This window comes from Xyrauchen texanus, chromosome 1 (genome assembly GCF_025860055.1).
Source record: "Xyrauchen texanus isolate HMW12.3.18 chromosome 1, RBS_HiC_50CHRs, whole genome shotgun sequence".
NCBI classification, from domain to species: domain Eukaryota; kingdom Metazoa; phylum Chordata; class Actinopteri; order Cypriniformes; family Catostomidae; genus Xyrauchen; species Xyrauchen texanus.
This window is the reverse complement of record NC_068276.1, coordinates 36,394,876-36,421,279: the sequence shown is the minus strand read 5'-3', so window position 1 is coordinate 36,421,279 and position 26,404 is coordinate 36,394,876. Positions and strand designations below refer to the sequence as shown.

Genomic DNA, 26,404 nt, shown 5'->3' with positions numbered 1-26,404 from the left:
TTGCGAATCTGTCGACACGGGCAGATGAGGCCCAGGATAGTCTGTGTGTCTTTTTGGTGGACTGTCAATCTTAAACAAGCTTCCAAACACTTTTATGATCAGGCAACCATCGCCTTTTTCATACCCCCCATCTGCCTTCTGACTGTACACAGTATATGGGGCCGTTCAGACTGAACGTGTTGCGATTAAAAAGCTAGACGCATCGCAACGAATATAACAGGCAGTAGAGACTCGAGACACGCTTTGCAACCACAGCGTTTAAACAATGCGGCGCTAGTGCGCGAGACGCTGAAAAAACAGCAAGACGCGGCAGGTTTACATAGAAAAAGAAGCGTAAAAGAGCGCAGACCGTTGCGCACGCACGGCCCTTACACACGCAAAATCGAGCTTCTTGCTACAAAAACCCTTAGATGCCTCCGGAGGGACTGAGCGCATGTACTCTGTTCACATTTAATTCATCACTCTGGTGCCAGACAGTTCTCACTCTAGCAACAGACAGCAATTCAGTTGCTTTAAATCTCTGGAGGATGATGAGCTAACAATGAAGGAAGCATCACATCACTTCTACTCAGTTTCACTCGTTTATGACATCTTTCAGGCAATACCTGTGTAGGGCATGTGCCGTTATTTAAAGGAAACAAAACACTACCGTATAGCCTACAGTGCATACCGTGATTTTATTTCCAGGTTACAAAGTTCCATTTATGAACGAAACCTTTGTAGGAAAGCTCGGCATCTGCGCGAGCTGTGTTGGCGCTGTCCACTAAGTGTGGTGCTGAAACTGTGCTGTTTGCCCATGCGTTGCGCACTCGCGAGACAAACTCGTGTACAAACGGAAGCCACATCCCATAATCAGAGAGGACTGACAATATGAACGTCTATGCTGTTATATATTTACTTGTCTCAGACTCCCAGGGAACAGACGGTGCTCTGGGCTCTGAACTCTGAGAGCAGATCTCCGGACAAGACTAGCTGTAGGTTGAGTGAATCGGACCCGCGGACTGTCAGGTGATTGGCTGAAGGTGTATGACATCATTGAATGTCCGCTGCCCCAGCCGCGCGCTAAACTCCTGGAAAGAGATCAGAGCCTCTCGCGCTGATGAGAGTTACATCTGGCGGATTGTAAATCGACTCGATCGAGAGAAAGACACTCGCACTTCCGTTCCAGGTGTTTAGTTGAGAAGCCAGCCGCGATGGTCCGAGTCTTAATGAGCTTCTCACCGCTCGCGAGCGCTGCGCGCGTCAAAAGCGCATGATGTGAAAAATCACGAGGACAGCTCTTCTAATCATTTTAAAGAAAAACTAATTTTCTTCTTTTTCTGGCTGGCTGGGCATTTTTAAAATCATGCAACATGAATGTAACTAACAGCACTGGATCAGAGGGACTCGCGCCCTGGAACTTTAACGGTGAGTTGAAGCCGTGACACCAAGACAAGGCATAAATCAGTTTTATTCGATATCACACCAAAGAAATGCGAAGCAATGTTTGTTTCTGCTGAATACACAAACTGAGACCACGTCTTAAGAAATTATTCACCTTTAAAAAAAAAAAGAAACAAAAAAGTAAAACCTCTAAATGTCTTACTCCACTAAAAATGCAAATAGAAATCTGTTTTCACCACAATGAATATGATCAGTTTTTATAGATATCTTTCAGTTGTGCAGATATCGTTCCACCTTCTACCTAAAGGTCAGAATGAGCTGCAAAATCAGAGGAATTACGCATCAATTACTTAAAAACACCAGCAAAAATGGCTAAACCTGTAAAAACCCAAATATTTATACAAAACATCCAGTAAGCATTACAAAGTGAACTTTGAGAACAACGTATTTGAAATCTTATTTCGAGCTTGTAGGTTTATTTGATATTTTAAACCCAAATACTATATTAAATGGTAATAGAATGATTTATTTTTTAATTGAGTAAAGCGGTTTTGTAGGAACATGGATAAGTCTGAGTTGATCACGTAGAAATATTGTTTACAATAAATGGTTGTATTAATTCAAGTTCTATGATATGATTTATTAACAGTATGTGATGAATATAAACCATATTCATCTTTACATTTTAAATGTATTTAAGGTCCTGCTTTTAGAATATAAAAAGTCTATTATCTAAAACATTATAAATTCTGTGTTGTTTTGTGCATCTTTGTTTTGTGTATTATACATTTGTGTGTCTGTGTATGTAGGCAATGCTTGAGCAGAAAAGGGAATTTAAACATCAAACAACATACAACTATGGAGAACATTTCTCCCAAATTCCAAATAAAAATAGTGTCATTTAGAGCATTTATTTGCAGAAAATGACAACTAGCCAAAATAATCAAATAAGTGCAATGTTTTCAGACCTTGAATAATGCAAAGAAAACAAGTTCATATTCATTTTTTAACAACACAATACTAATGTTTTAACTTAGGAAGAGTTCAGAAATCAATATTTGATGGAATAACCCTGATTTTCAATCACCGCTTTCATGCATCTTTCACATTGCTGTTGGGTGACTTTATGCCACTCCTGGCACAAAAATTCAAGCAGCTCTGCTTTGTTTGATGGCTTGTGGCCATCCATCTTCCTCTTGATCACATTCCAGTGGTTTTCAAAGGGGTTCAGGTCTGGAGATTGTGCTGGCCATGACAGGGTCTTGATCCGGTGATCCTCCATCCACACCTTGATTGACCTGGCTGTGTGGCATGGAGCATTGTCCTGTTGGAACAATTGACAAAACCAATGCTCATAGTTGGGGAACATTGTCAGAGCAAAATAAGCAAGTTCTCTTCCTGGACAACCTTGTACATGGCTTGATTCTTGCGTCCTTCACAAAGACCAATCTGCCTGATTCCAGTCTTGCTGAAGCACCCCCAGATTATCACCAATCCTCCACCAAATTTCACAGAAGGCCTCTCCAGGTCTTCGTCTAACCATTAGATGACCAGATGGAGGATTGGTGATTCTTCAGCAAGGCTGGAATCGGGCAGATTGGTATTTGTGAAGGACTTATGAGTAATTTTCTGCAAATAAATGCTCTAAATGACAATATTTGGATTTGGATTTTAGAAGAAAAGTTGTCAGTACTTTGTAGAATAAAACAAAAATGTTAATTTTCCACAAACACATACCTATAAATAGTAAATCCAGAGAAACTGATAATTTTGCAGTGGTCTCTTAATTTTTTCCAGAGCTGTATATATTTTTACTTGAATGTGCTGGGCATTCACTGGGTTGGATCTTAAGAATGCTTTGTTGATGTTGAGTTAGGTGAGATTAGTTTTGATGTTTACGTATTAATGTTATGGTTTATTCAGAGATTAGATTAATGTTGAGATGTTCGGGTGTTTTGGGCTAATTCTTTTCACTGAGTCTATGGCACTCTGGTTTGTGATCTATCACCTGATTTCCAAGTCACTGTGGGATCTGTCTGTAGCAGATGTGTCTGTAGCAGATCTGTCTGTAGCAGAGAGTCCTGTTGTGATTAATAAGGAATAGTAACACAGCCCAATGTGACTCCCTCTCTGCACCAACTCCTGTGGAATCTCCATTTCATATACTTTGGATTTCTGGTGAGAAGCTTGTTGCACAATAAAACTGAGAACAAAATGTATCTGAAGAAAAAAAGCTCTCCCTTTTCTACCTATGCTGTAAAGAGGGATTTTAAATAGGCTGAGAGATAGATAGATCCTTCACTCATTGACATGCATAAGTGTCAAGTATTCTTCTCTTTTGATGAACAATCAACGAATCCCACATGTAGACGCAGAATGCACATGCATATTTCATCTAAATACACTGTGCACTGGATCCAGTTCTCCCTCTATCATCACATTTTGTCTTTCAAACAGAATATAGCTCAGACACTTGCACAGACTTTTCTCTCCCATTCAGACAACTGAACATGGGAGAGAGAAACTAAGAGAAACTTACTCTCACACAGTTTTAAAAGAGTACAAATCTCTCAGTTTCGTTATCTCTGCCAGCCTCAATCACATCTCACTGCTGCGTGTGACGGCACCTCTTTGATTCTCTGACCAAGATTTCTGACTGTGTGAACTGGTAAAGTACTAGAAGAATCCCCCAGTGTGAAAGTGTGATATCTCTCTCTCTGTCCCTGTCTGTTTTTCTTTTCCTCTCCTCTCTTTGTCTCTAGCTGGGTGTTAACCCAGTTGCACAGAGGACAGTGTGTCGTTATGCTGCTGTTTCACCCTGTTACACTCGCTCAAACACAAACAGAACAGAATGAAATGCCTGGAGACACAGCCAGTTCTCAGTGGATTCTTAAGCAGTGATTAGAACAGCTGTAACAGCAGGAATGGCTTTCAGGTCTAAATGAACCCCAGAATATTCTCCCACTGGTCATCAACAATTGCATCACCTATGACACCTATGCACTAAATATTTCCTCATACCATCATGTAGCATTTTGTTGTAAACAATTACTGTGAGGAAGGATTGCAGTCTGAGCTGAGAGTCTGGAACATTACAACATGATGTACCGACTCTCGTGGGACATAAAAACAGATTCTGATCCCAGAACAGCGCCCTCTGCTGTAAGCATGCAACTAATTGTTTAGAGAAATCATCCAGAAAAAGGCTCAGGGGAAATAGGAGCAGTGGAGAGAAAAGGTGCTATATAAATAATAACATAAATTATAAAAGGTAGTAATACAACTTTATTAATTAATCATTTTTAATTGTACCGTAGATCCTGACAGCAAGGATTTCAACCATATCTCATGTTCTGAAAGTATCATTGGTTGGATTCAATCATCAAACTGAATTGCCTGAGAAATTCTTTAACCAGCCCAGGTTGTTTTTTGCAGTTTTGTTGATTGACTGTGACTGTGGCATGTGGCAGAGCTCAGTGTGGATCGAGTACAATTCAATAGATATTGATGCTGCATGTTATTTTTATTAGTCTCCAGAGCTTTGTACAGGTCTGCATTCATTTCTCATGGGAAATGACACACAAACCGCTTGATCAATGGGTTTAGTGTGTCTTGTAGCATCTTTGGAGAAAAGCTGACCTACTGCATGTGCTTATCAATAATGAATACAACATAATATCACTGTACAACATCAGGTTTGCATACTGCACATCATCACAAAACACTCATAAAAATCACATTTGATTTCACCTGAGAGAATGATGACAGTGTGTGTTGTGAGCTCATGTGTGTAAATCATTTCAAATGTTCTTTTCATGCCGCTCACGACAGCACAGTTACCTGGAAACCATCACTTCCTTGACTTGTTACTGTAAGTTAAACTCATTTGACAGCATTTGTGGCATAATGTTTATTACCACAAAAATAAATTTCTACTTATTCACTTTTTCTTAAAAAATAAATGGAAAAAATCTGTGTTGAAGTGAATCACTTACATTGGAAGTGAATGGGGGCCAATCCGTAAATGTTAAAATATGCAATGTTTCAAAAGTATAGCCACAAGACATAAATAATATCTATGTTAATATGATTTTAGATTTAGAAATGATTTCTAAAATTGCTTATGAACCTTTTCTTCTGTGCCATGACAAAGTAGCACCGTAACGGTGCAAAAATAATGTTTTAAATATCTTTACAACTCAAACAATACACAAGTTATAACAGAATGATTAATGTAAGTGTTTTTTATAAAATGATAAGCCTTACATGTCTGCCATTTTACTCTCCAAAAATTCCTTCCATTGTAAATGCCTCACCATAACCTCGATTATTGCTTTGTAATTGTTGTGTTAATCAACATTATGCCATGCTTAATGTTTGACTGAGCTTAACTTGTTTTGAACCCGGAATACTCCTTAAACATCCCATTCAAATATGTGCTCAAGTCAATAACTGATTTAAAGGATATATCATCACTTATTCTCACTGGACTACATCCTGTGACATTTCTCAGATTCTTGAACAGTGCTGTTGATTTTAATTGCATGTGTGCAGATCTAACTGACTAATTATCAGTGCTGATCGACTCAATCAGTGCTGGTAACTCAATACTGTTTTGTTTAGTTAATGCTGCTAAAATGTGATAAAGTCAATAGTTGCACCTGATTTTGATCCAACATAGTAAGCTATTAAATACAGTGTCGTCATTGCTGTCTGATATGTTCATGTAGCTTGTGTGTGCATGTGTGTATAAGGGAAAGAGAGACTCATTAGATTGCCAGTGGCCAGTATGGGGGATCTTAGAATGAGCAAAAAGCAGAATCAAAGGAGTGTGATGAACAGAGTACAAAGCAGCCCACACACACACTCCCACTGTGATGTCTGTCCGGTTCTGCAGAGGCATGTGTGCGATCTGTGTATCTGTGTGTTCTGTTTGGCTTGTTAACAAACTTTAACTTCTGTTAGTCAAATAAGTTTTCAGCTGCTTGCCCCAATATAAATGAGAAAAAATGCTTTGGATAGACTTTTCTTGGTAATTATGTAAAACCTTTCAACTCATTATTCTTGCATTGACATGCAGTAATGTTGTGGTAGATGTACAGATAGTATGTACATATGTTTATGTTAATTAACAGATATTCATGTGTGAGTTTGTTGCACTGGTGGGGGAAAGTATATTGGGTAGCAGATGGCTTTAAATATCGAGCTGCCAGCTGGTAACTGGAGGGTCTCTGGTTTTAGTCTCAATAGACTTACTAAATGAGCAGTTTCCATGTTTGTGTGTCTATGTGCATTTATTTGCGCAGACAAGCGTGTGTACTGCGCCCAAATGTAATTCCTTTGCACTTGAGTTGACTACCTTTTTGTTTTTTGTAAATTACATGTAGGGCTAGATAAGTGTTTAGCCTTTATGAATATGTGACAGTGTACGTGTGTAAGGTTGTGTGTGTGTGTGTGAGAGTGAGAGAGAGAGAGAAAGAGAGAGGCAGAGAAGTGTTCGAGCAACAGCTGCTGTTTTCTACTTCCCAGACTGATTCTTCACACAGCGGCAAAAATGACAGATTATATAAAAGTCTCTAAAAGTTATTTGTGATAATCTAAGGAGACTCTAAAAAGTTCTTTCACTGTACTTTTGACAAGATGTCACTGCTTCACTGACTGTAGATACAATCAAAATGAATTATCGTCAGGGCAGAAAGGAAGTAGAAGTGTACTGACAAATTTATCACAATAGATAGCAATCGATTACATCATCAACACGCCCCTGCCATTTTGTCTGTAGACACGGGGTAAACAAGCAGTGCATTTCTCCAGTACCAAAGAGATAAACAAAGACATTGGAAACATTGTGACCGTGAAAAGGATTAAAATGTAGATATAAACGTTGGATAATATTTACAAATGTGTTTAAAGATAAATATGAAAATAAACATAATTGGTGGATTTAAACCTTCATGTGCAGCGTGTAATGATACTAAATTGCCAACTCCTAAAATATGTACAGATATTCATGAGACTGGGTTGGTTATCCTTGTTCCTCAATACTTTATGCACACTTCCACGATCCATGAACCAGACTTTCAAGTCACTAAATTAAAGTCATTATACAAATGTCTTCTGTGGATGGGCGCTGGACATTTCCCACTGAACGTTTACCAGTGGGAAAAACAATCCAGAAGACGGCAGCATTAGTGCCACCACCAAGGTATGTTACCAACACATTGTAGCACACAATAAATAATACAGCTAAATGTTTCTTCGTAAAGATGTTGGCAAACTTCCTATAGCCTATGCAAATGCTACACTGTACAATTTAAGACATAAAATATGTTACTGTGTCTGGCATAAGTATTTGTGCATTAAGTAATTGAGGTCAAAGTAACAGTTGAATGTTTGTATTGAAATATCACTTTTATCTGTTTCTAACGCCTGCTGTGGGATTCCCCTCCATTGTAAATGAGCTGTAAACTTTTTTATTGTACATTTAGCTCTGCTGCATGCTGTTAGTTCAATTTATTAACAGTCTTTAGAAAATATATGAAATAATTCTGTTAAACTGGCTACTTTTCTTTTTATTGTCATTTTACACGTTCATATCATGTCATATTCGTATATCAAGAGAGGTCTCTTCATTCTGTTTATTCCTAGTCTCCTAGCACTGTATTTCCAATGACTGAGAGTTTACTCTGGACTTAAAGGGTTAGTTCACCCAAAAATGAAAATTATCCCATAATTTACTCACCCTCAAGCATCCTAGGTGTATATGACTTTCTTCTTTATATAGTTATATTAAAAAATATCCTGACTCTTCCAAGCTTTATAATGGGAATGAACGGTACTTTAGATTTTGAAGCCCAAAAAGTTCATCCATCCATCAAAAGTAATCCATACGGCTCCAGGGGGTTAATAAATGCCTTCTGAAGCGAAGCGATGCATTTTTGTAAGAAAAATATCCATATTCATAACTTTATAAACTATAATTGGCTACATTGGCTTCCGGTAACAGCCGTCCGCGCAAGAATCTGATAGATGGAGAGTACAGAAGACGTGGTGGTGCTCATGCAGGAAATGCGAGGTAATGCAAACAGAGGCTGAGAGTGTTTGCTGCCATGAATGGATGATTGGAATGACTGGATAGATGCACAAACATCCATTTTAAGACTAATACAAATCTACAGTATAGCTAAAACAACTCACTTCTTTTCACCGTTTTCCTTTGATGTAAACAGTGCACGCTTCCGCGTTCGTCAATTCTCACCAGAGGTTATACTACGCATACGTCATATCGGAACTCGATTCTCTTGTGAACGCGTGGACGGCCGTTACCGGAAGCCAGTGATTATAGTTTATAAAGTAATAAATATGGATATTTTTCTTACAAAAATGCATCGATTTGCTTCAGAAGGCAAATCTATTAACTCCCTGAAGCCGATAAACAGCTTTATTCTGTTTATCCTGGCTAACTACGCATTCTTTTTTTTCTGATTTCCACTCCTTTGTGTTTCTTCACCTGTTGGTCAGATTATAACAACTATACAAAACAACATATAAACACTAAACAGAATTTTAATCAGTCAAAATATCTGTCCTGTTTGTATATTATAAGCTTGATTTTTCAGATTTCAGTTTATCCCAAACTTTAAATACTACGCTAAACTTTATATGGAACTTTTTAGTAATACTATTTCTCCCACTGCACCACCAGACAAACTGTTTATATCGCATCTACAGACAATATGGCGACAGCGCTTGTCGTGACATCATCGGAATACTAGCTATACAACATGTAACAGAATGCCCAATGAATTGGAACACAGTGTGGCTACACTGTGTTCCAATTGGGTCAGATGTCAAAATGTATTGTGTATAAAGTCTCACCTAATGCGATCATATTGCTTCTGAAGACATTTAATATATCCTTCAAATTTGATTTGCATATCTGCATTGTATGGAGAGAAAAAAAAAACACCACAGGGATTCTTCAACATATCTTTGTTAAATCTATAAAGAAAATTATGCCTTAATAAATAATAAAGGCATAAAATAATAAATTATTGTCATAATCAGAGATAGACAAAAATTAGGTTTGGCCTGCTGAGCTTCTGTTGCTCTAAATATTATAAATATGATATGACATGGTTATGTGGGTGTAGAATATATTTATTTTTATTTCTATATATTTATTACAACATTATATTTAAATATAAATATGTTTCATATGTGTTTAAGAATTTATATCACACTAAGTATATAATGGGCAATTGACTCTGGGGCAAAGGGAATAATACAGAGAGCATGGGAGAAAGAGAGAGATAAGGGTCATAAATAAGGAGTTAATGTGTTGAACGTGTCCAGAGAGAGAGAGAGAGAGAGAGAGAGAGACAGATGAGGACAGGGGATGGAGGGTAAAAGTAGAGGAATTATTATGATTAAATAAGCGATAGAGCTCTCCTTCAGCGTAACAGAGTTGCCATTAAAAGTGAACACTATTCATATTGTCTTATCACACCAATGACATATCACTGCTCACACAAAGCCTACTCTAGGGTCAGAAGTCATAACTGTAGACTGTTTAGACTGGTTTTGTCTTTCAAGGCTCTGTTGAGCAGGTCGGCATATCCATTTATTTAAGACATTGAGCTGAGGAGCACAGAGTGTGGCAGGGAAATACATCTGTGCAGCTTTGGCAGCAGAGCTGTGATCAGGCCCGGAGCTGAGAGCCAGCTGAGATCAGATCCCTCATATCTCACTGCTGCAGGCAAAGCACTGATAACCCTCTCTGCATCTACACGCAGCCATCTCTACAGACACAGGCATGTGACAACTTCAAAATGAGATCACATCACAGAAATAAACATTACTTAGCAGGAAACTTGTTTGATTGTGTATGTTTTAGAAGTTAGTAATACTTTACAGTAAGGAAGTATTTGGTAACATGAGTGAGCTACATTAGTGAATTAAGCAATAAAGTACAAGAGGCCATGATATATTGTGAATATAGTCACTCATGGCTACATTTTTATTAGGACATTCCTAGGCAAGATCCAAAGCATAGTGCCTGCAACCACTTAAGCTATAACTTTATTTACATATGGCAGAGCCTTATTAACGTTTACCGCATAATAAAATATTACGGAACAATTCTTTATATATATATATATATATATATATATATATATATATATATATATATATATATATAAAAAATGTATATTTTTAAGTAAAATCATTACATGCCATCCTTCTGTTATAGTCCCTGACAGTAAAACGTAACATAAAATTACGGTCAGCTATGTGAGCTGGCCAAATAGTAGCTTTGTGAAGAGATTTTAGCTATGCATTATCATGAATAAAGCAAGGCCTTCAACATCCTGGACTAATCCCCCCCCCCCCAACCATAACTATCCATTTTATAACATGAACTAAGAATTGACAGCAATTTTTCTTGGTTAATCTTGGTTCATTTTAATTTTAACATATACAATAGTAATACATTTTTAAAATGAAGAGTTGAGGATAACATTAGTGTTACAATACATTATGAAATAAAAATTTACAATTATATTTTCATAAATTAACAAGACTAATAAATTCTATAAAAAAATAAATAGTGTTCATTGTTAGTTCATGATAACTAATGCATTAAATTCATTTCTAAACGTAAGTATGGGAGGAGCTTCTTCATGTAGGCCTGCCAATCTTATGGTAAGAATATATAAGTGGCTGCTTCCTTTGTATCGTTGACAATTCTTCTGGCATCCCTCCAGATCAACATTCTCCACCTTTACATTTCATAACGCCCATAGAAATTATGAACCCCAGTCCTGTGCTCGAGTCCATTGTGGACAATGCGTCATATCCGTTCACCTTACTGAACAAATAGACCTTATTGCAAAGTGAAACCTCAGTTGTTCTTCAGTTTTGAGGCTGATTTGTTTTATTTTATGGCAAAATATAAAGCAACAAAACACAATTTAAGTAGGTCATATTAAACTATGAAAGGTCAGTGTGGTTGACCTTTGTTGTTGACACTTTATAGCATGCATATCAAATCCAAATCCATTACCAAGCTTCTACAGCTCTATTTGTCTGTGTGTTTTATTCTTGGGCTTCAAGTGGATATACTTCTAGAGTGCCTGGTGTTGGTAGAATATACAGGTGTGTCAGTGACAGATATACAGTACATCATATCATGAGATACGAGAATCATCTGTTAATTTCAGATCGACCTTCTGTCTCTGTTACGGATATTCAGTTCCGCTCATCGGATGCAATCAGGGCCCAGATAAAATCAGTTATGGTTGGGAGGGAGGGTGAGATTTCTTCTTGCCATCAATTTCAGTGAAGCTGCAAAGTGTCGCTTTACTGCAACAATACAATCTGTTAAAAATTTGCTAGCAAAGGGTAGAATCTAATGCTTAGCACATGCTTTACCGAGATGTTTGTCAGTATATCTATTATGTTCCAGACTGTTTTTATCTCTTGACATGAGATTCAGTGCAGGTATTGTGCTGGTTCAAAGCTCAACCACCCCCACATCACACAAATATCACTCCATCCTCAAAGAGATTTGAGTCTCTGAATATTACTATCCAGAATGATCAGGTTACTCAAACAAACACACAACAAAGGCTCTTTCAGGTGATCTTTCAGTGCAGCAGTTGAACAGTGTTTATAAAGAAAAAGGGTGTACAAACAAGAAGAAAACCCTAGAAAGAAGTGAGAAAACTGTACTCATGCATGCTTATCATGAAGTTTAAAAGATACGTTTTCAAAAGACCTTATTCAGAGTAGCGCCATATATATTTTTGACAGGAATGAAAACAAGGCTGTGAGGGATAGACTTAGGCCACATCCACAATAATACATTCTTGTATTCCATGATGCTTACAAGCAAAGTGTGACAACTGTTTCACAAATCAAATGCCCGAAGCAGCGCAATTCTGAGCTCCACCCCCTCAGGCCTTCAGAATCCCTCAACAGTGCAAATTAATGAGAAACTAAAGTCAGATTGTCAGACTCATCCACAAATCAGATTGACCTGTTTGTTCTTGGTGGGTGTGATCTTTAGGATATGTCCCAGTTGAGGCCTTCTAGCTGGCCTGGAGTGATGCATTCACGCTATAAGTGATGTATGTAATTCAAGAGCGAAAAGCATAAGCTCAAGCTGTCTGACGAGTCAGCTGACATCACTGCTACGAATCAAATGTAATATAAAGGACAGGTTATTTATATAATAATTATTATATTAGTAGATACCATGTGCCCCCTTTGTTTTTCCTTTATATTTTTAAAGCATTATAAAGTGAATCTGGACTTTATAATGCATCAAATGATCATGTCTTGTGCATGCACTCTTTATATGTACATGAAGGTTTAACCATGGATTTAACAAATAAAGGACATAAAGTGAGATTTTGTCCAATATATATATTAGATGAAATCATGTTTAATGATCCCAAAACAAATAAAACCTATTTAATTCACAAATAGCACTTCCATCATTTAATAAATATTTTTCTCTAATGTACAATCATTTATAGCTTTTTCTCTGCACACGAATGCAGCAAGCGATGTTGAAGATGTTATCTGCAACCACTAATCTAGAGTCATTTTTTTATGTTTCACTTATCATTAAGTTGTGGATTTGGCTTTGGGAAACTGACCAGCAGTTAGGCTATGTGCCAAACTTTATCTCAAAGCAGAAATCGAAAGCAACAGGCGGTCGATTAAGTTGAGATAATTCCGATATGAAATTCTCTATATTCTCTTTACTAATCAAATGCTCAATTGTACAATGGAGGCATGAAAGCAGAATGCTCCACCTGCAAATTAGGACACACTGATCTGCAAGATCATGCATGTTTATTGGATTTGATGCAGGGATTTTTTGCGTGTGTTCGCCGGGATTCAAGGAAAAATGCTTTGCCAATATACATAATTATTAAACTTACATATTCAAATGAGGGTGCTCAAATGTTTGCAACCCTGCAGAACTGGGCCTGCATCTAGCTGGCAGCTGCACTGATGCGACGGCAAAACACATACTTATCTATTAATTTATTATCGAATAGTAGTGTAGCCTACTAGTTCACCTTTTGCTGCACTACTATGTTCACGTAGCACATCCTCGTGCTCTCTGGCAATGGAATATTTGCTTATCCTCATAGTCTCTCCACACTACCTTTCGAATTCCTCATTCTTAACTTAGCAGATTCCCAAACCAGCATATCACGAAGTGTATTCTGGGTTGAGCGAGCGGCACTGAGCGGCCTGAGAGCGTGGAGTGGAATCTTCAAAACGGCGCTCTTCGCTCAAGTGAAATTATCACCGCTCCACTCGCATACTCTGGTGTTGTGTAATGGGTTTCTTGCTGTCTATTCTTGTCACGTTTTGTCTTGCAGTTGTCTGAGAAACAGCTACGGTTTGCACAGTTGCTGACATCTGAGTAGTTGAGGTGCCACTTTGCAGCCTGACTACATACTCACACTGTTGCCCCACACTGAGAACAGTAAAGGCCGAAGCATAATTGAGGACATGAACGCAGACGCTTCTAGATATGCAAGCTCAGTTTCGTGTTTTGTTGCATTCCAAAATCTGGCAGGTATTTCTAGCACAACGCAAGTATATGTTGCTGCAGGGGGCACAATACTGGACAATAACTGTCCGCTTCTATGGTGAGTTTTCTCTTTCAAGTCAACTACTGTCATGGCGGAGCAAACGTTTGTAGAGAATCTTATTAAAGGAATATTCGGGGTTCAATACAAGTTAAGGTCAATCGACAGCAATTCTGGCATAATATAGTTTACCACAAAAATATATTTTTTACTTTTCTTAAAAAAAAAAAAAGAAAGAAGAAAACATCTTGGTTCAGCGAGGCACTTACAATGGAAGTGAATGGGGGCCAATTTTTGAACATTAAAATACAAACTTTATAAAAAGTATAGCCACAAGACATAAATGTAAACATGATTTTAGTGTGATAAAATCACTTACTAACATTTTCTGTGTAAAGTTATAGACAATTTTACAACTTCTTTGCCATGACCATAAAAATTACAATTTAAACAAATTTACAACTCAAATAATACATGAGTTATAACAGAAGAATTATATAAAATTATAAGGTTCAAATTTCTGCGAATTTATTCTGAATTTATTAAACTTATTCTGTGAATAAGTAATCATGCTCAGCCAGACTGCATGTTGGCAATGCGTTGGCCAAGAGCTCATATCTTCATATGCGTACTTGCGTAAAGTATGTTTCTAGCCTAAGAGAGTCTCTGACATGGTCAAGCTTCAACTGTTTTACTCAACTGAAGATTTTGGGAAGCCAAATTAAGTTAGGGTTAGGGTATATAAAGTCAAATTGCATGAGAAAGCTGGAAAAAACTAAACAGAGACTGGTCCTGGAGAGCTTTCTCCCTCTGTGATATCAGATGAATATTGTTGATTCATATTTAATGAGGCACGTCACTTATCTTGCTGCTCTGCTCGAATCCACAGTTGAGTAATTGCTGATTCATATTTGATAAGAATCCTCTCCCCACACTGAATCACTTGCACCTGAGGGAAAATTAGAGCAAGACACCAAAACTCAACTGACTCTTTAATCTCTAAAGTACTGCTAGATAAGAAATGACCACACTCTTCAAGGAGTGTGATCTGTGTTTGGATGCGAGAGGAGGAGAGGATGTGTGTTTGTCAAAAAGCTTTCAAAAGGAATAGGATATGTGGTGTCTGGCATTCTGGAGTTTGGCAGTGCTTTGATGCCTGATGATCAGTCAGGTGGTTTGAAAGGATAATACAGATAAAGACAGGGGCTGGGTGGTGCGGTCCATCCTCTACAGGGAGACTGATTTCAGATCTAATGGTAATAAAGACTGATCAAGAGCAGTGGGAAGCATCCAGACGTGCTGCTTTACGAATCATTTGGAAAGGCAATGATGCAGAATGTTTGCAGCAAGTTTGCTTCCCATGTGTATTCACAATGATGGGCTGTAATTTCTATGGTCATCCAGAAGATGGCAACCTTCATAAGATATCACATTATAAAAATAAAAAATACTCTAGAAATTGAAATAGTCAATAAATCACGTGTCTTCAAAATGCTTAAAGATATTTGCGTACGTTCTTGTAGTCTTACTTTGATGTGTGTTTTTTTTAATTTTTTTTAGCATACAGGGCCTGATGGATTCTCTTCAAACAGGTTTTTAATTGCCCAATGGATTAATACTTTATCAGTATGACAACAACTTCCCAGAAGTATACATGGAGGCTGGATTATTCATGACACAAAACAGCTTCTCACTTTTACTTGAAAAGTAAACATTTTGAAAATACATTTTATGTTTTTTCTCTTGGCTTTTTAAGTTGGTTGAGCATTATGCACACAGTGCACGGTCTCTTGTAGGATTTAGCATGCAGAGTCATGACAAAATCTCTTGAAATGCTGGCCGCATTCACATATCACATGTCAAAACCCTCAATATTTCATCTTTATTGGTATATAAATGACAAGAAAGCAATGTTAATTTTCATTTTATGGAAATCGTACAATAAGTGGAAGTAAGTGGGTCTATAAATAAAGAGGTCTCATATCACAGGCTTGGGATGTTTATTTTTCCTTAGCTCTGCTGTTTTTTCAAATTAAATCTCTGGGTCCTCGGGATGTCTGTCTAATAATTGTGTCTTTAATTGTTCCAGAGCAGCTGAGAATATTAGGAGACCCAGGGGGTCAGTTGACTTTAATGACATGTCAGCTTTGGCTTCTGTGATTGGATAAAGTCTTTAAGGAGTCTAATCATGATAATTGTATTAATCATGAGGATATAATGAATCTACTTTTAACCTGAGACAACTCAACTCTGATGCCTGGAAAAAAAAAAAAAAAATTATTTGAAAATGAACATTCATATTCATATTCAAAAACATTCATATTTAACACTGATCGCGTAATCTGCTTAAGTTGGCAAAAACAACCGATCAAACTATTACCTCACAAACATAATGTAAAAAGCATAACTTGAAGACTCATTCTCTGATATAAACTCCACTTACAATGTGTGCTTGAAAGAAGGATTGTCCTTAGATTGTCCAGCATTTCACGTAATGCTGCCAATCAAGAACTATATGCCGATAAATAACTCTCATTTGTGTGTTCCTAATCTCTAGATTATTAATTTAGATCAACATCAATGCCGATAAAAAAACATGGATAAATGAGCATTGTTGAAAGCAGCTTTGTAGAAATGAACGGAGCCGCATTGATTGGACTGTCTGACTGACGGTCTATTACGTAAGGGTTGTTTCAGCTCATGAAACTCACGTATGATTAGCTGGATGGTCGCTCAATCAGCCCAAAGTAATGAAACGCATTGTATGCAAATCCACTATTTGGACTCAATATGGGTCTTGAAAAAATGTGGGGGACAAAATCTACTTTTTATAGAGTGCTACACCCTTGCAGAAATGCGTGGGCCAAGCGCAACCATGAGTGAACGAGTTTCTCTAATGAGCATGCATAGGAGAGCTGGGCAAAAGTTACGCTATATGGTGACAATTTTAGCTTTGTTTCCAAGGTGTGAATTATAGAGGGTCTAGGTTCTCAGACAGGATGTAACCGGAGACCCCCCAGAAGGAACCGGAGACACACACACACACACACACACACACACACACACACACACACACACACACACACACACACACACACACACACACACACACCAGAAAGTATTTAGCAAATAACCTGATTGGAATCTGTGCTGATGAAGATCTGAGCAGATCAGGCTACTGAAAAAAAAACAGAGAAATGCAAATTCATATGGATCACATCTGTCAAGCTCCAAAAAGGAAGGAAGTGCATACAACTTATGTGCGCTTTATTCCAAGTCTTCTAAAGCCATACGATTGCTTTGTGTGGGGAAGAGACCAAACTTTAAGTCAAATGGAACACAAGAAATTAAGTATGCAGGACGTTTGAACCGTTTAATGTATTTTTCTCAAAACTGGAATGGAAAAGAATTCTCCTTTTGTGTTTGACAGAAAAAAATGAAATGATGACAGATTATGTATATTTATTATTTATGTATTTATTAGCAAACTAACCCTTAAAGGGGCACAATTATTTTTTCCTCATTAAAAAAGTTTTAATCCTAAAGAAATTAATGGATGATTATAACATGTATAAAATCATGACCATTCACATGAGATCAAGACTCTAGTCATATAAGTAACCTTATGAAGCAGTTTTTCTTCTACATGTAGAGGGTCTCCTCATGGGGGCTGTCATTTTAGGAACTCATGACCGGCTAGACACTACTCCCTTAATCCCAGTAACTGCCCAGTTATTGGACGCTTTCATTCTTAAAGAATCATGGCTGACAATGAATAGTGAAATTATACAATGGCATCTCTAATGGAAAACTTGATTTTAAATGATGGTTCATCCACGAAGCTAGGTGTCACAATGAGTCAAAGAAGACACAAAAAAAATCCATCATTAAGTTGTTATCTCCAAAAGATTTCCTTCTCCAAAAATTTATTTCCATCTGGAGTTTATTTATTTTTCCTGACGGAAATTAATGTAATGAAGCAATATTCATCATAATGAACGTCATGCTGTTTTCCCTTTATGTGATTAGTCTGCTTCTATTTATATCAGTTTGTGATTATTTCCAGCAAACTATTGCTGATACCAACTAGATTTGTGTCATTTTTAATATTATCCATGCATTGTGTGTGTTGCAGGTTCATTGAGCAACGTGTCCAATGATGCCAACCTCAGCTGTGACAGCGGCAGTGCTAATGGCTCATGTGCAGCGGTCGTGGCAGAGAGTCCCTACAAAACGGTGGAGATGGTCTTCATTGCATTGGTTACAGGATCCCTCAGTTTTGTCACTGTTGTGGGCAACATCCTTGTCATGCTTTCGATCAAGGTCAATCGTCACCTGCAGACCGTCAACAATTACTTCCTTTTCAGCCTGGCTTGTGCAGATCTCATCATTGGTGCGTTCTCCATGAACCTTTACACTGTCTACATTATCAAGGGCTACTGGCCTCTCGGCCCTGTAGTGTGTGATCTGTGGCTAGCACTGGATTATGTGGTCAGTAACGCCTCTGTCATGAACTTGCTAATCATCAGCTTTGACCGATACTTCTGTGTGACCAAACCACTCAGTTACCCCACACGCAGAACCACCAAGATGGCGGGACTCATGATTGCCTCTGCCTGGATCCTGTCCTTCATCCTATGGGCACCTGCGATCCTGTTCTGGCAGTTCATTGTAGGTGAACGAACCGTGGAACCACGCGAATGTTACATCCAGTTCCTTTCCAACCCTGCAGTGACGTTTGGCACGGCTATCGCTGCATTCTACTTGCCGGTGGTCATCATGACAGTGCTGTATGTGCACATCTCTCTGGCCAGTCGCAGCCGTGTGTCCAAGCAGAAGCCCGAGGCCAAAAAGGAGAAGAAAAGCCCAAACTCCAGTGGTCTGCTCAAGAGTCACATCTTAAAACAGAACAACAACAACCAGTCTCCTCCTAAGCCCAGCTTGGATACCTGTTCTACTGTAGACACCATGAAGAACGGGAAGCTAGATGAGTCTGTGTGTTCCACCAAAGCTGACTCTTGTGTGCAACCAGAGGAAAAAGAGAGCTCAAACGACTCCAGCACTGCCAGCATAGCACCTAAAGAGCCCAAAGAAAGAGCTAACAGTGAGGCAATTTCAGAGGGTGGCTTGGCACCTGCGCCAGCAGCTGTGTCTAAACTCAACCCTCAATCCAAATGGTCCAAGATCAAGATAGTCACCAAACAGGCTGGAGATGAGTGCATCACAGCCATTGAGATCGTCCCACCAAACAGTGCCGGCGAGAGGCGTTCAATCCCTGTGAACCGACCCCGCACAGTGGTGCGGAAGTTTGCAAGCATCGCTCGCAGCCAGGTGAAAAGGAAAAGGCAGATGGCGGCGCGAGAGAAAAAAGTGACAAAGACCATCTTTGCCATCCTGCTGGCCTTCATTATCACATGGACACCATACAACGTGATGGTCTTAATCAGCACGTTTTGCCAGTCTTGCGTTCCGGACACAGTCTGGGCCATCGGCTACTGGCTCTGCTATGTCAACAGTACCATCAACCCTGCTTGCTATGCACTCTGTAATGCCACCTTTAAAAAGACTTTCAAAAACCTCCTCATGTGCCAGTATAAGAACATTGGCACCAGATGAGCAGAGGGCAGAGGCAGCCAGCAGTGTCTGGAGATGTGTGCATGGTATGGAGGGTACACAAGGCTGTCCCAGCTCTTCTGGCCCCCTTGAACCATAGAAGGTAGTACTGCGCAGTACATTGTGAGGCTTCATAATCCCATAATGTTTAAACAGTGGGCTGCACCCTAACCAAAAGTTTACGTATTAAGGAATTATTGCTTATAGATGGTTGATGGCATTGTCATAAGAGACTTAACATCAGAAGAAATTGAGCTGAGATCATGAAACAAATGTATCTTCTAGTAATCTACTGTAATCATTGCTGCACGACCAAGATCTTTGAAACTCTACACTACAGTGATGTGAAAACCAATTAAAGTTCCCCAGTCACACCTCATTATCAACAGAGAAGAGAGAGATTCCCAGGAAGTATTAAAGTAAAAACCAAAAGAGACATAAGGAAAAATGTAATGAACATGATGAATTGAGTGATTGTATTTATACCCCTAGAACTGTACAGCACAAATGGTATAAATCAAGTCCTTTTGGTTAGTATTATTCATATTAACAGAAAATAAACTGTTTCTGACAAAGACCTCAGATTATCTACATAAACACAAGGTTTTGATTGGAGAACATACAGCCATTGAAAGACTTTATGAATTATGGAAAATCTAACTGTCTCACAGAACCTGGAAGCATTGTGCTCTTCAGAGAGTTTATGCTTCTGATATTTGAATCAAGAAAAGCATAAAGAAGAAAGATTTGCTGGTGGACCACAACAGCAGTGTCATCCACCACATTCATACCAAGGCAAATTCAGGGCATGTGACTGAGTTTTGGAGAAGTTAGTCTAATCATTATCCTCTTAGTGTGATCCTCTTGAGCTTCTGGAATAGGTTGAAATTTAAAAGGATCTCCTCAATGAATTAAGATATGCATTATGGACTTTAAATAGGATGAGACACTCTAGACTGAGCTACCTGTATGAGAAATGTCAGTGTAAGGTTTTGACCTTACATATGGGTGTAAATATGTTTAGTTTACATAATGGACATACAGTATGCTCTTGAAAGTATTATTTCTTCCCTGCATTTAATGTCTGGATGTTTGTATTTAGTCATGTGATTTTACAAATGAAATATTAAATGTATTGCTGTCTGTATGCAAAACTCATGAAGTCATTTCTAATTTGTGATATACTTGGGAAAAATAGATGAATTGCACATTTATTTAAGCTGTTTATAAGATGTTCAATTTCAAGCATTTAATTTCAATTGGGGCACCTAGGACTATCAGCAAATCTGAGAAATGGAAAATTGGTTTTATTCCAACATCTAAAAAAACCCTCATCATTTAGCAAATATTCACTTCATAATATTGCTTTCTCATGGTGCAATATAGTTTGTTCAAAATTTTGCCTGGTTTTTATTTACATTTAAAGTTTGTAACTGATGAAACAGCGGAATTTAAATCTGAGGGAATTATCTCAAAGACTAATTGCACAGTTATGTTACATCTGGTCAGAATTAGCAGAAAGAGAGACAAATGTGTTGGTGTTCTTACAATACTAACAATCTGCCAGTTTCAGAAATTACAGACTGTATTTTAAAGCATTAAACCAAAGAGGTCGTGGCACTGTGGTCTGTTATTAGGCATGGTCTGAAAGTAAAATTATTCATTCATTAGTTAAAGAACATTAGCCTGATTTTAAGATCCAGAGACTTGCCTCTCTAACATCTTGTGTTTGGTTTCATGTTTCTACCTCATAATTCAATTTCCATTAATCAGTCTTCATCTCTAAACCAGCTCAAAATCTCTTTTTAATGAGCGGTAATGACAAAGTGACTTATGCCATTGCAAAAGAATCTAAAAACCAGATTTCCAGTTTTCAGAATTCATGTTAAAACGTTCCAATTACTTCTATTTTTTTCTTGTGGAGATGATACATTGACTGATGAAGTAGGGCCTTTTATAAAGAAAGGGTTCACCATTTTATTTATACAATTTATCTAAAAAAGGCTTCCCTTATTCTAGGGAAATTAGATGAAGAAATGGTTTGACCTGAAGCAGTGGTAGGAATGACATTTCTCAGAGCATTATTAAAACATTGCTCTATAATGTCAACCCTCTTATGTGAATCTCCTGAGGACAATCTTGCAGTCAGATCTTTTTCTAAATATCGCCCTTCTGTAAATCTGAAAATAGCAAAAGCCTATCCTTAGAATCTGTTGGATGGCAAATACAGCTAAATGACTGCCCATTACGCTCTATTTTCTCTGGTCTTTTAATCAGGGAGGCTACAATTTTATCTCAATGTCTACACAATGTTTATTATATAGGTATTCATGCAGAAAATTCCTGTATAACAGTACTAGATGTTGGGCAGTATAAACCCATGTTTTCCCAGTGGAGATGATGGGATGAACACATTAAAGTATGGTCTTATCTATTATATTGTTATAATATAATAGAGCCAGTGTACATAAGAGTGTATGGTTCTTTTTTTTTTCTATTGCATAAAAGATTAATAAAGACCTTGAGCACGCTGACAAGGATGGGAGGACAATTATTATTTACATGCCCATCTAGAGCTGTGTTCAAAATGACAACATTGTAGCTACACTGTGCACTTTCACTGTGCAAATGCTTTATGATTAGGCCATTCTGGTGTATGAATTTTCAAAGTGTAGTACCATCTCAAATGGAACGCTAACGTATTTTACATTTAAAAAGCATGCGTTCCCGCTAGCTTTAGCGCATTAGCCAACCACAGTTCAACGCTCATCTAAAATAATCACCTCTAATCGCAGGGTTGGCGGTTCGATTCCTGGCCCACATGACTCCACATGCCGAAGTGTCCTTGGGCAAGACACTGAACCCCAAGTTGCTCCCAATGGCAGACTAGCGCCTTGCATGGCAGCTCTCTCGTCATTGGTGTGTGAGTGTGAGTGTGAATGATTTACAATGTAAAGTGCTTTGAAAACTGCTAAGTAAAACTGCTTTAAAAGTGCCATATAAATGCAGACCTTTCAACTCACATTTTCACGGTGCTGTCTTCACAGACGTTTCATTAATGGTCACAATCACCATTCATTTTACAACTGTTTTTTTAGTAGGCCTATAGATATCATGGTGGCCACGTGACTGCTCCTTCTGCTATGTACAGCAAGCAGCAACAGCATGAAGTGTCCAACACTACACACCCCGTACATCATCTGGGTATTCAAAAGTACACTTCTTTGCATTGCATCTTTAGTGTGAACATACTACTAGTACTGATGCAGCATCTAATCCACTCATATGTGGGATTTTCCACTTGATATCTCTGATCATAAAGGCATTCCATTGCCAGATGCACTGAAGATTACGTGTAAAGCTGCGTTCACACTGCCAGCGAATCAGTATTCTTGCCGCTAAAAACAAACATTTTGGAGGGAAAAGACTAAATATAAATGCTTGACAGGACCCATTTTGATGAGCTGCTGCAGAGGGTGGGTCCCCTGATCTTTCCATTACTGCAGGAACTGAGAGAGAAGGATCTTCTCTCGTATTGGCTGTCGCTCCCATAAGTCGCTCTTCATTTGAATAAAGTTAAACTTGTCTCAACTTTGTCGTGTAGCTGGACAGATCTGGTCGCCAACGGTCGCGACAGCTCGTGTCGCCGGAAGTCGCTGTGCTCTCATTTGTCGCTGCAGGTCGCCAGTGGCTGGCGGTGAAGTTGCTAGTTGGCGTTCCCACTACTGGTTGCCTAGTAACGTTTATAAATGACATTCACGGATGTCATTCCATTGCTCTTGACAGCAGATAGCTTTTCTTGGCGCTAAAAGCAAACATTTTGGAGGGAAAAGACTAAATATAAATGGAATCAGTACATAAAATGCTTTATATCAAAGATGAATGAGAAACAAGACGTGCTCTTTGCCATAGCGGCTGTTTATCTGCGGCGAAAACGCAAACGCCGGTCTGTCTGGGTCCACAAAACCATTAAATCTTGGAGTCAGCACGGCGAGTACCACTGGCTGGTGCAAGAGCACTGGAAAATTGCTAACAGCAAGAATTAGCCTTTCATCCATCTTTCCATTACTGCAGGAGCTGAGAGAGAGAGAAGGATCACGTGAGCTCTCCCGTCTTCTCTCCTATTGGCTGTCGCTTCCGTTAGTCGCTCTTCATTTGAATAAAGTTGAACTTGTCTCAACTTTGTCGCATCGCTGGACACTCCCATATATAGTCGCCAACGGTCGCGACAGCTCGTGTCGCCGGAAGTCGCTGTGCTCTCATTGAAAATTAATGGGATGGAGTCGATGTCGCACTAAAACTACAACGCTTCCATTAATTTAGCAGGTGTTTGACTGTCACCAGAGACATCTCCTAGCAACTCAACTAGCAACTTCATAGCTAATATTTGTGCTACAGGAGAACGATTGGAGTTAAACTTTTCCTCACGAGTTTCCCAGTTGGAATTCTGATTTTACGAGGCATTCCATTGCACTTTTTCTAGTAGGAAGTTGGAAATCCGACTTTCTGAGTTTAATGGAATGCAGCCCTGCTTTTAAAGCACTTCTGTTTTAGCTGCTGCCATTAATCTGACACATATTTGCGATATTCCAATTACATTTTATGGAAGTAAATTGTATTTGAGTACTTTTAAACAGGATTTTATCAAAAATGTTTATCAAAAGAATACCAAAAATGTAAAACAAGTTGTCTGGTCTTTTGTAATAGTGAAACGAGTTACCCAGAGAGGATACCCGCAGTGTTATTCTTTATTTTTTATAATCTTTAATTTAATCTGCAGAAGAGTATTTTACAGAGTAAACCAGAGATTATTTAGCCAAGATGAGCCACTTCTATTAAAATTAATGGGAAAACTTGGAACACTCAGCCAAGAAGTTCTTGTACCCAACGGATGTAGAAATGAAGTGCCGCTATACGGTTAAAAGAGCCAATCACCTTTTAGATAGACATCACCTGTCAATCAGCTCAAAGAAATATGTTCTTTGATCATAATCTTGACCAACCGTTTGAGATATTTCCCTATTCAAGTAGATATGCGCAGCACTTGCATGACTGGAAATAGCCTCCCGAGAGCATTCCAAAGATGACTTACAGTGGACAGACTTGCTAGTGAGACTTTGATTAAACTGTTTCAGCCCTCATTTCAGAGCCGGCCCAAGGCATAAGCGAACTAAGCGGCTGCTTAGGGCCCCGGTGGCCACCAGGGGGCCTCCAAGAGCACACAATTTTTTTTTTTTTTGGGATTATACTGTCAATGGACAATGGTAATTATACAAAAACGCAATATTAAATGCAATATTAAATGCAATATTATGTTAACGGGCTGCAGGATGCAAGCACATTCAGACAGCAATGTAACAAAAAAGGACATATCCTCTGGTGCAAAGAAAAGGAAAAAAGAAAACAGAGGAAGAGCAAAAACAGCACGATAAAGGTGTGTTAAGTAGCTAGGCTAAGTTACGAGCTAACATTAGCTGGCTAGTTAATTAACATAGCCTATGTAGTATATCTTCTTTTTTAGGAAAGTTTGATTAATCATCCGTAAATAGCCTTGACATCTTAATATATTATTAGTACAACATATTACTTTGCTAGTTTTAGATGAAAGTTTTTGTCTTCTGTGTAAAAATAACTTTCCTGGGTATATATTTTTGTAATAAAAATAAGCTTCTGTTCCATAAACTTTGTACCGATAACAACTTAACATTATTTACATTAGTCTACCATTTTGGGGTCTTTGCTATTATATTCCAATATCATTATGCCTCAATTAGCTAGTTATAGATTAAGAGTTGTTGTTTAGGTGTACAGATGGCTTGCTGCTGTGTATAATAATTTGTGTTGAGAAAATAACTTTATAAATATTCTGTCAAATATGTACTCTTATGAAACTTCCCTAGGAGCACTGTTGAAATATTTTGGATGTGGGGCACAACCAACGCCACCTGCCCCAAGTTCCAGTGCTACAGCTGATGATGATTTTTCAACAATCCCAGATCAATATATTTATATGGATAAACCATGCCTTTGTTTTTGACAGACAGTTGCATTACATCTAACATGGCTATCTTTTATTATTATTTTCATCTTTCATCAGGTCCATCCTCTGCATGCGAGGAGCACTTCCCAGCACGTGCATCCACTGATGTGGTCATCTATCCTGTCTGACTCAGAAAGGACTGATCTGGTAAGCAGAGAGCCACAGCCTATAAAGGAAAACTTCACATTCCCTGAAAAACCTGATGGCCGAAGCTTCCACTACACCTACAGAAAGTTAATTAATGGGAAAAAAATGTAAGTGGAGCTGCTCACTTATTCAAAACGAAATGATACTGTCTACAGATTCTGCTGCAAATTGTTCTCTAGGAAGTGCACAAAACTGGTATGTTGTAAGCAACACAGCTACTACTAATAACATTGATAAGGGGTGTGTTAGATTTTTAGTGTGCGAATAATCAAGCATTGACAATATTCAATCATATTGGCGGCACCGAGGGGCCCCCAAATCAAATTCTGCTTAGGGCCCCTTAAAGGCTTGGGCCGGCCCTGCCTCATTTCCTAATAATATAACATCTAACATCTGCAACGACTGCAATCTAACATTCATTTAGGCTATGTATTGATTCAAGTCATAATAAAAGAGATAATAAACAGTTCACAGCATCAAAATGAGTGTGTGACTGTAATAATCGTTTGCCTTGATTCTGATTTTACAGTCTTTAGAGTGAGCAACCGTAACCAAGGGGGGCGGAGCTTAGCTAAGGGTCAATTGTGCAGAAATATGCGATTTG

At 38.4% G+C, this 26,404-nt stretch overlaps 1 protein-coding gene across 2 annotated transcripts; it reads left to right on the top strand.

Annotated features, from left to right (window-relative positions):
* The first annotated feature begins 920 nt into the window (after positions 1-920).
* On the top strand, positions 921-26,371 carry LOC127650080 (muscarinic acetylcholine receptor M4-like). 2 transcript variants are annotated; one of them, XR_007971392.1, is made up of 3 exons: positions 921-1,407; positions 18,136-19,716; positions 25,711-26,371. XR_007971392.1 is itself a non-coding variant. In XM_052135284.1 (2 exons), exons 1-2 carry the CDS (start codon positions 1,353-1,355, stop codon positions 19,614-19,616), a joined length of 1,536 nt encoding a protein of 511 aa, XP_051991244.1. In that variant the 5' UTR covers positions 921-1,352; the 3' UTR covers positions 19,617-21,656. The 2 variants fall into 2 exon arrangements, 1 of the variants encoding a protein (XP_051991244.1); XM_052135284.1 differs by lacking the exon at positions 25,711-26,371 and having other exon boundaries at positions 18,136-21,656.
* Positions 26,372-26,404: the final 33 nt, after the last annotated feature.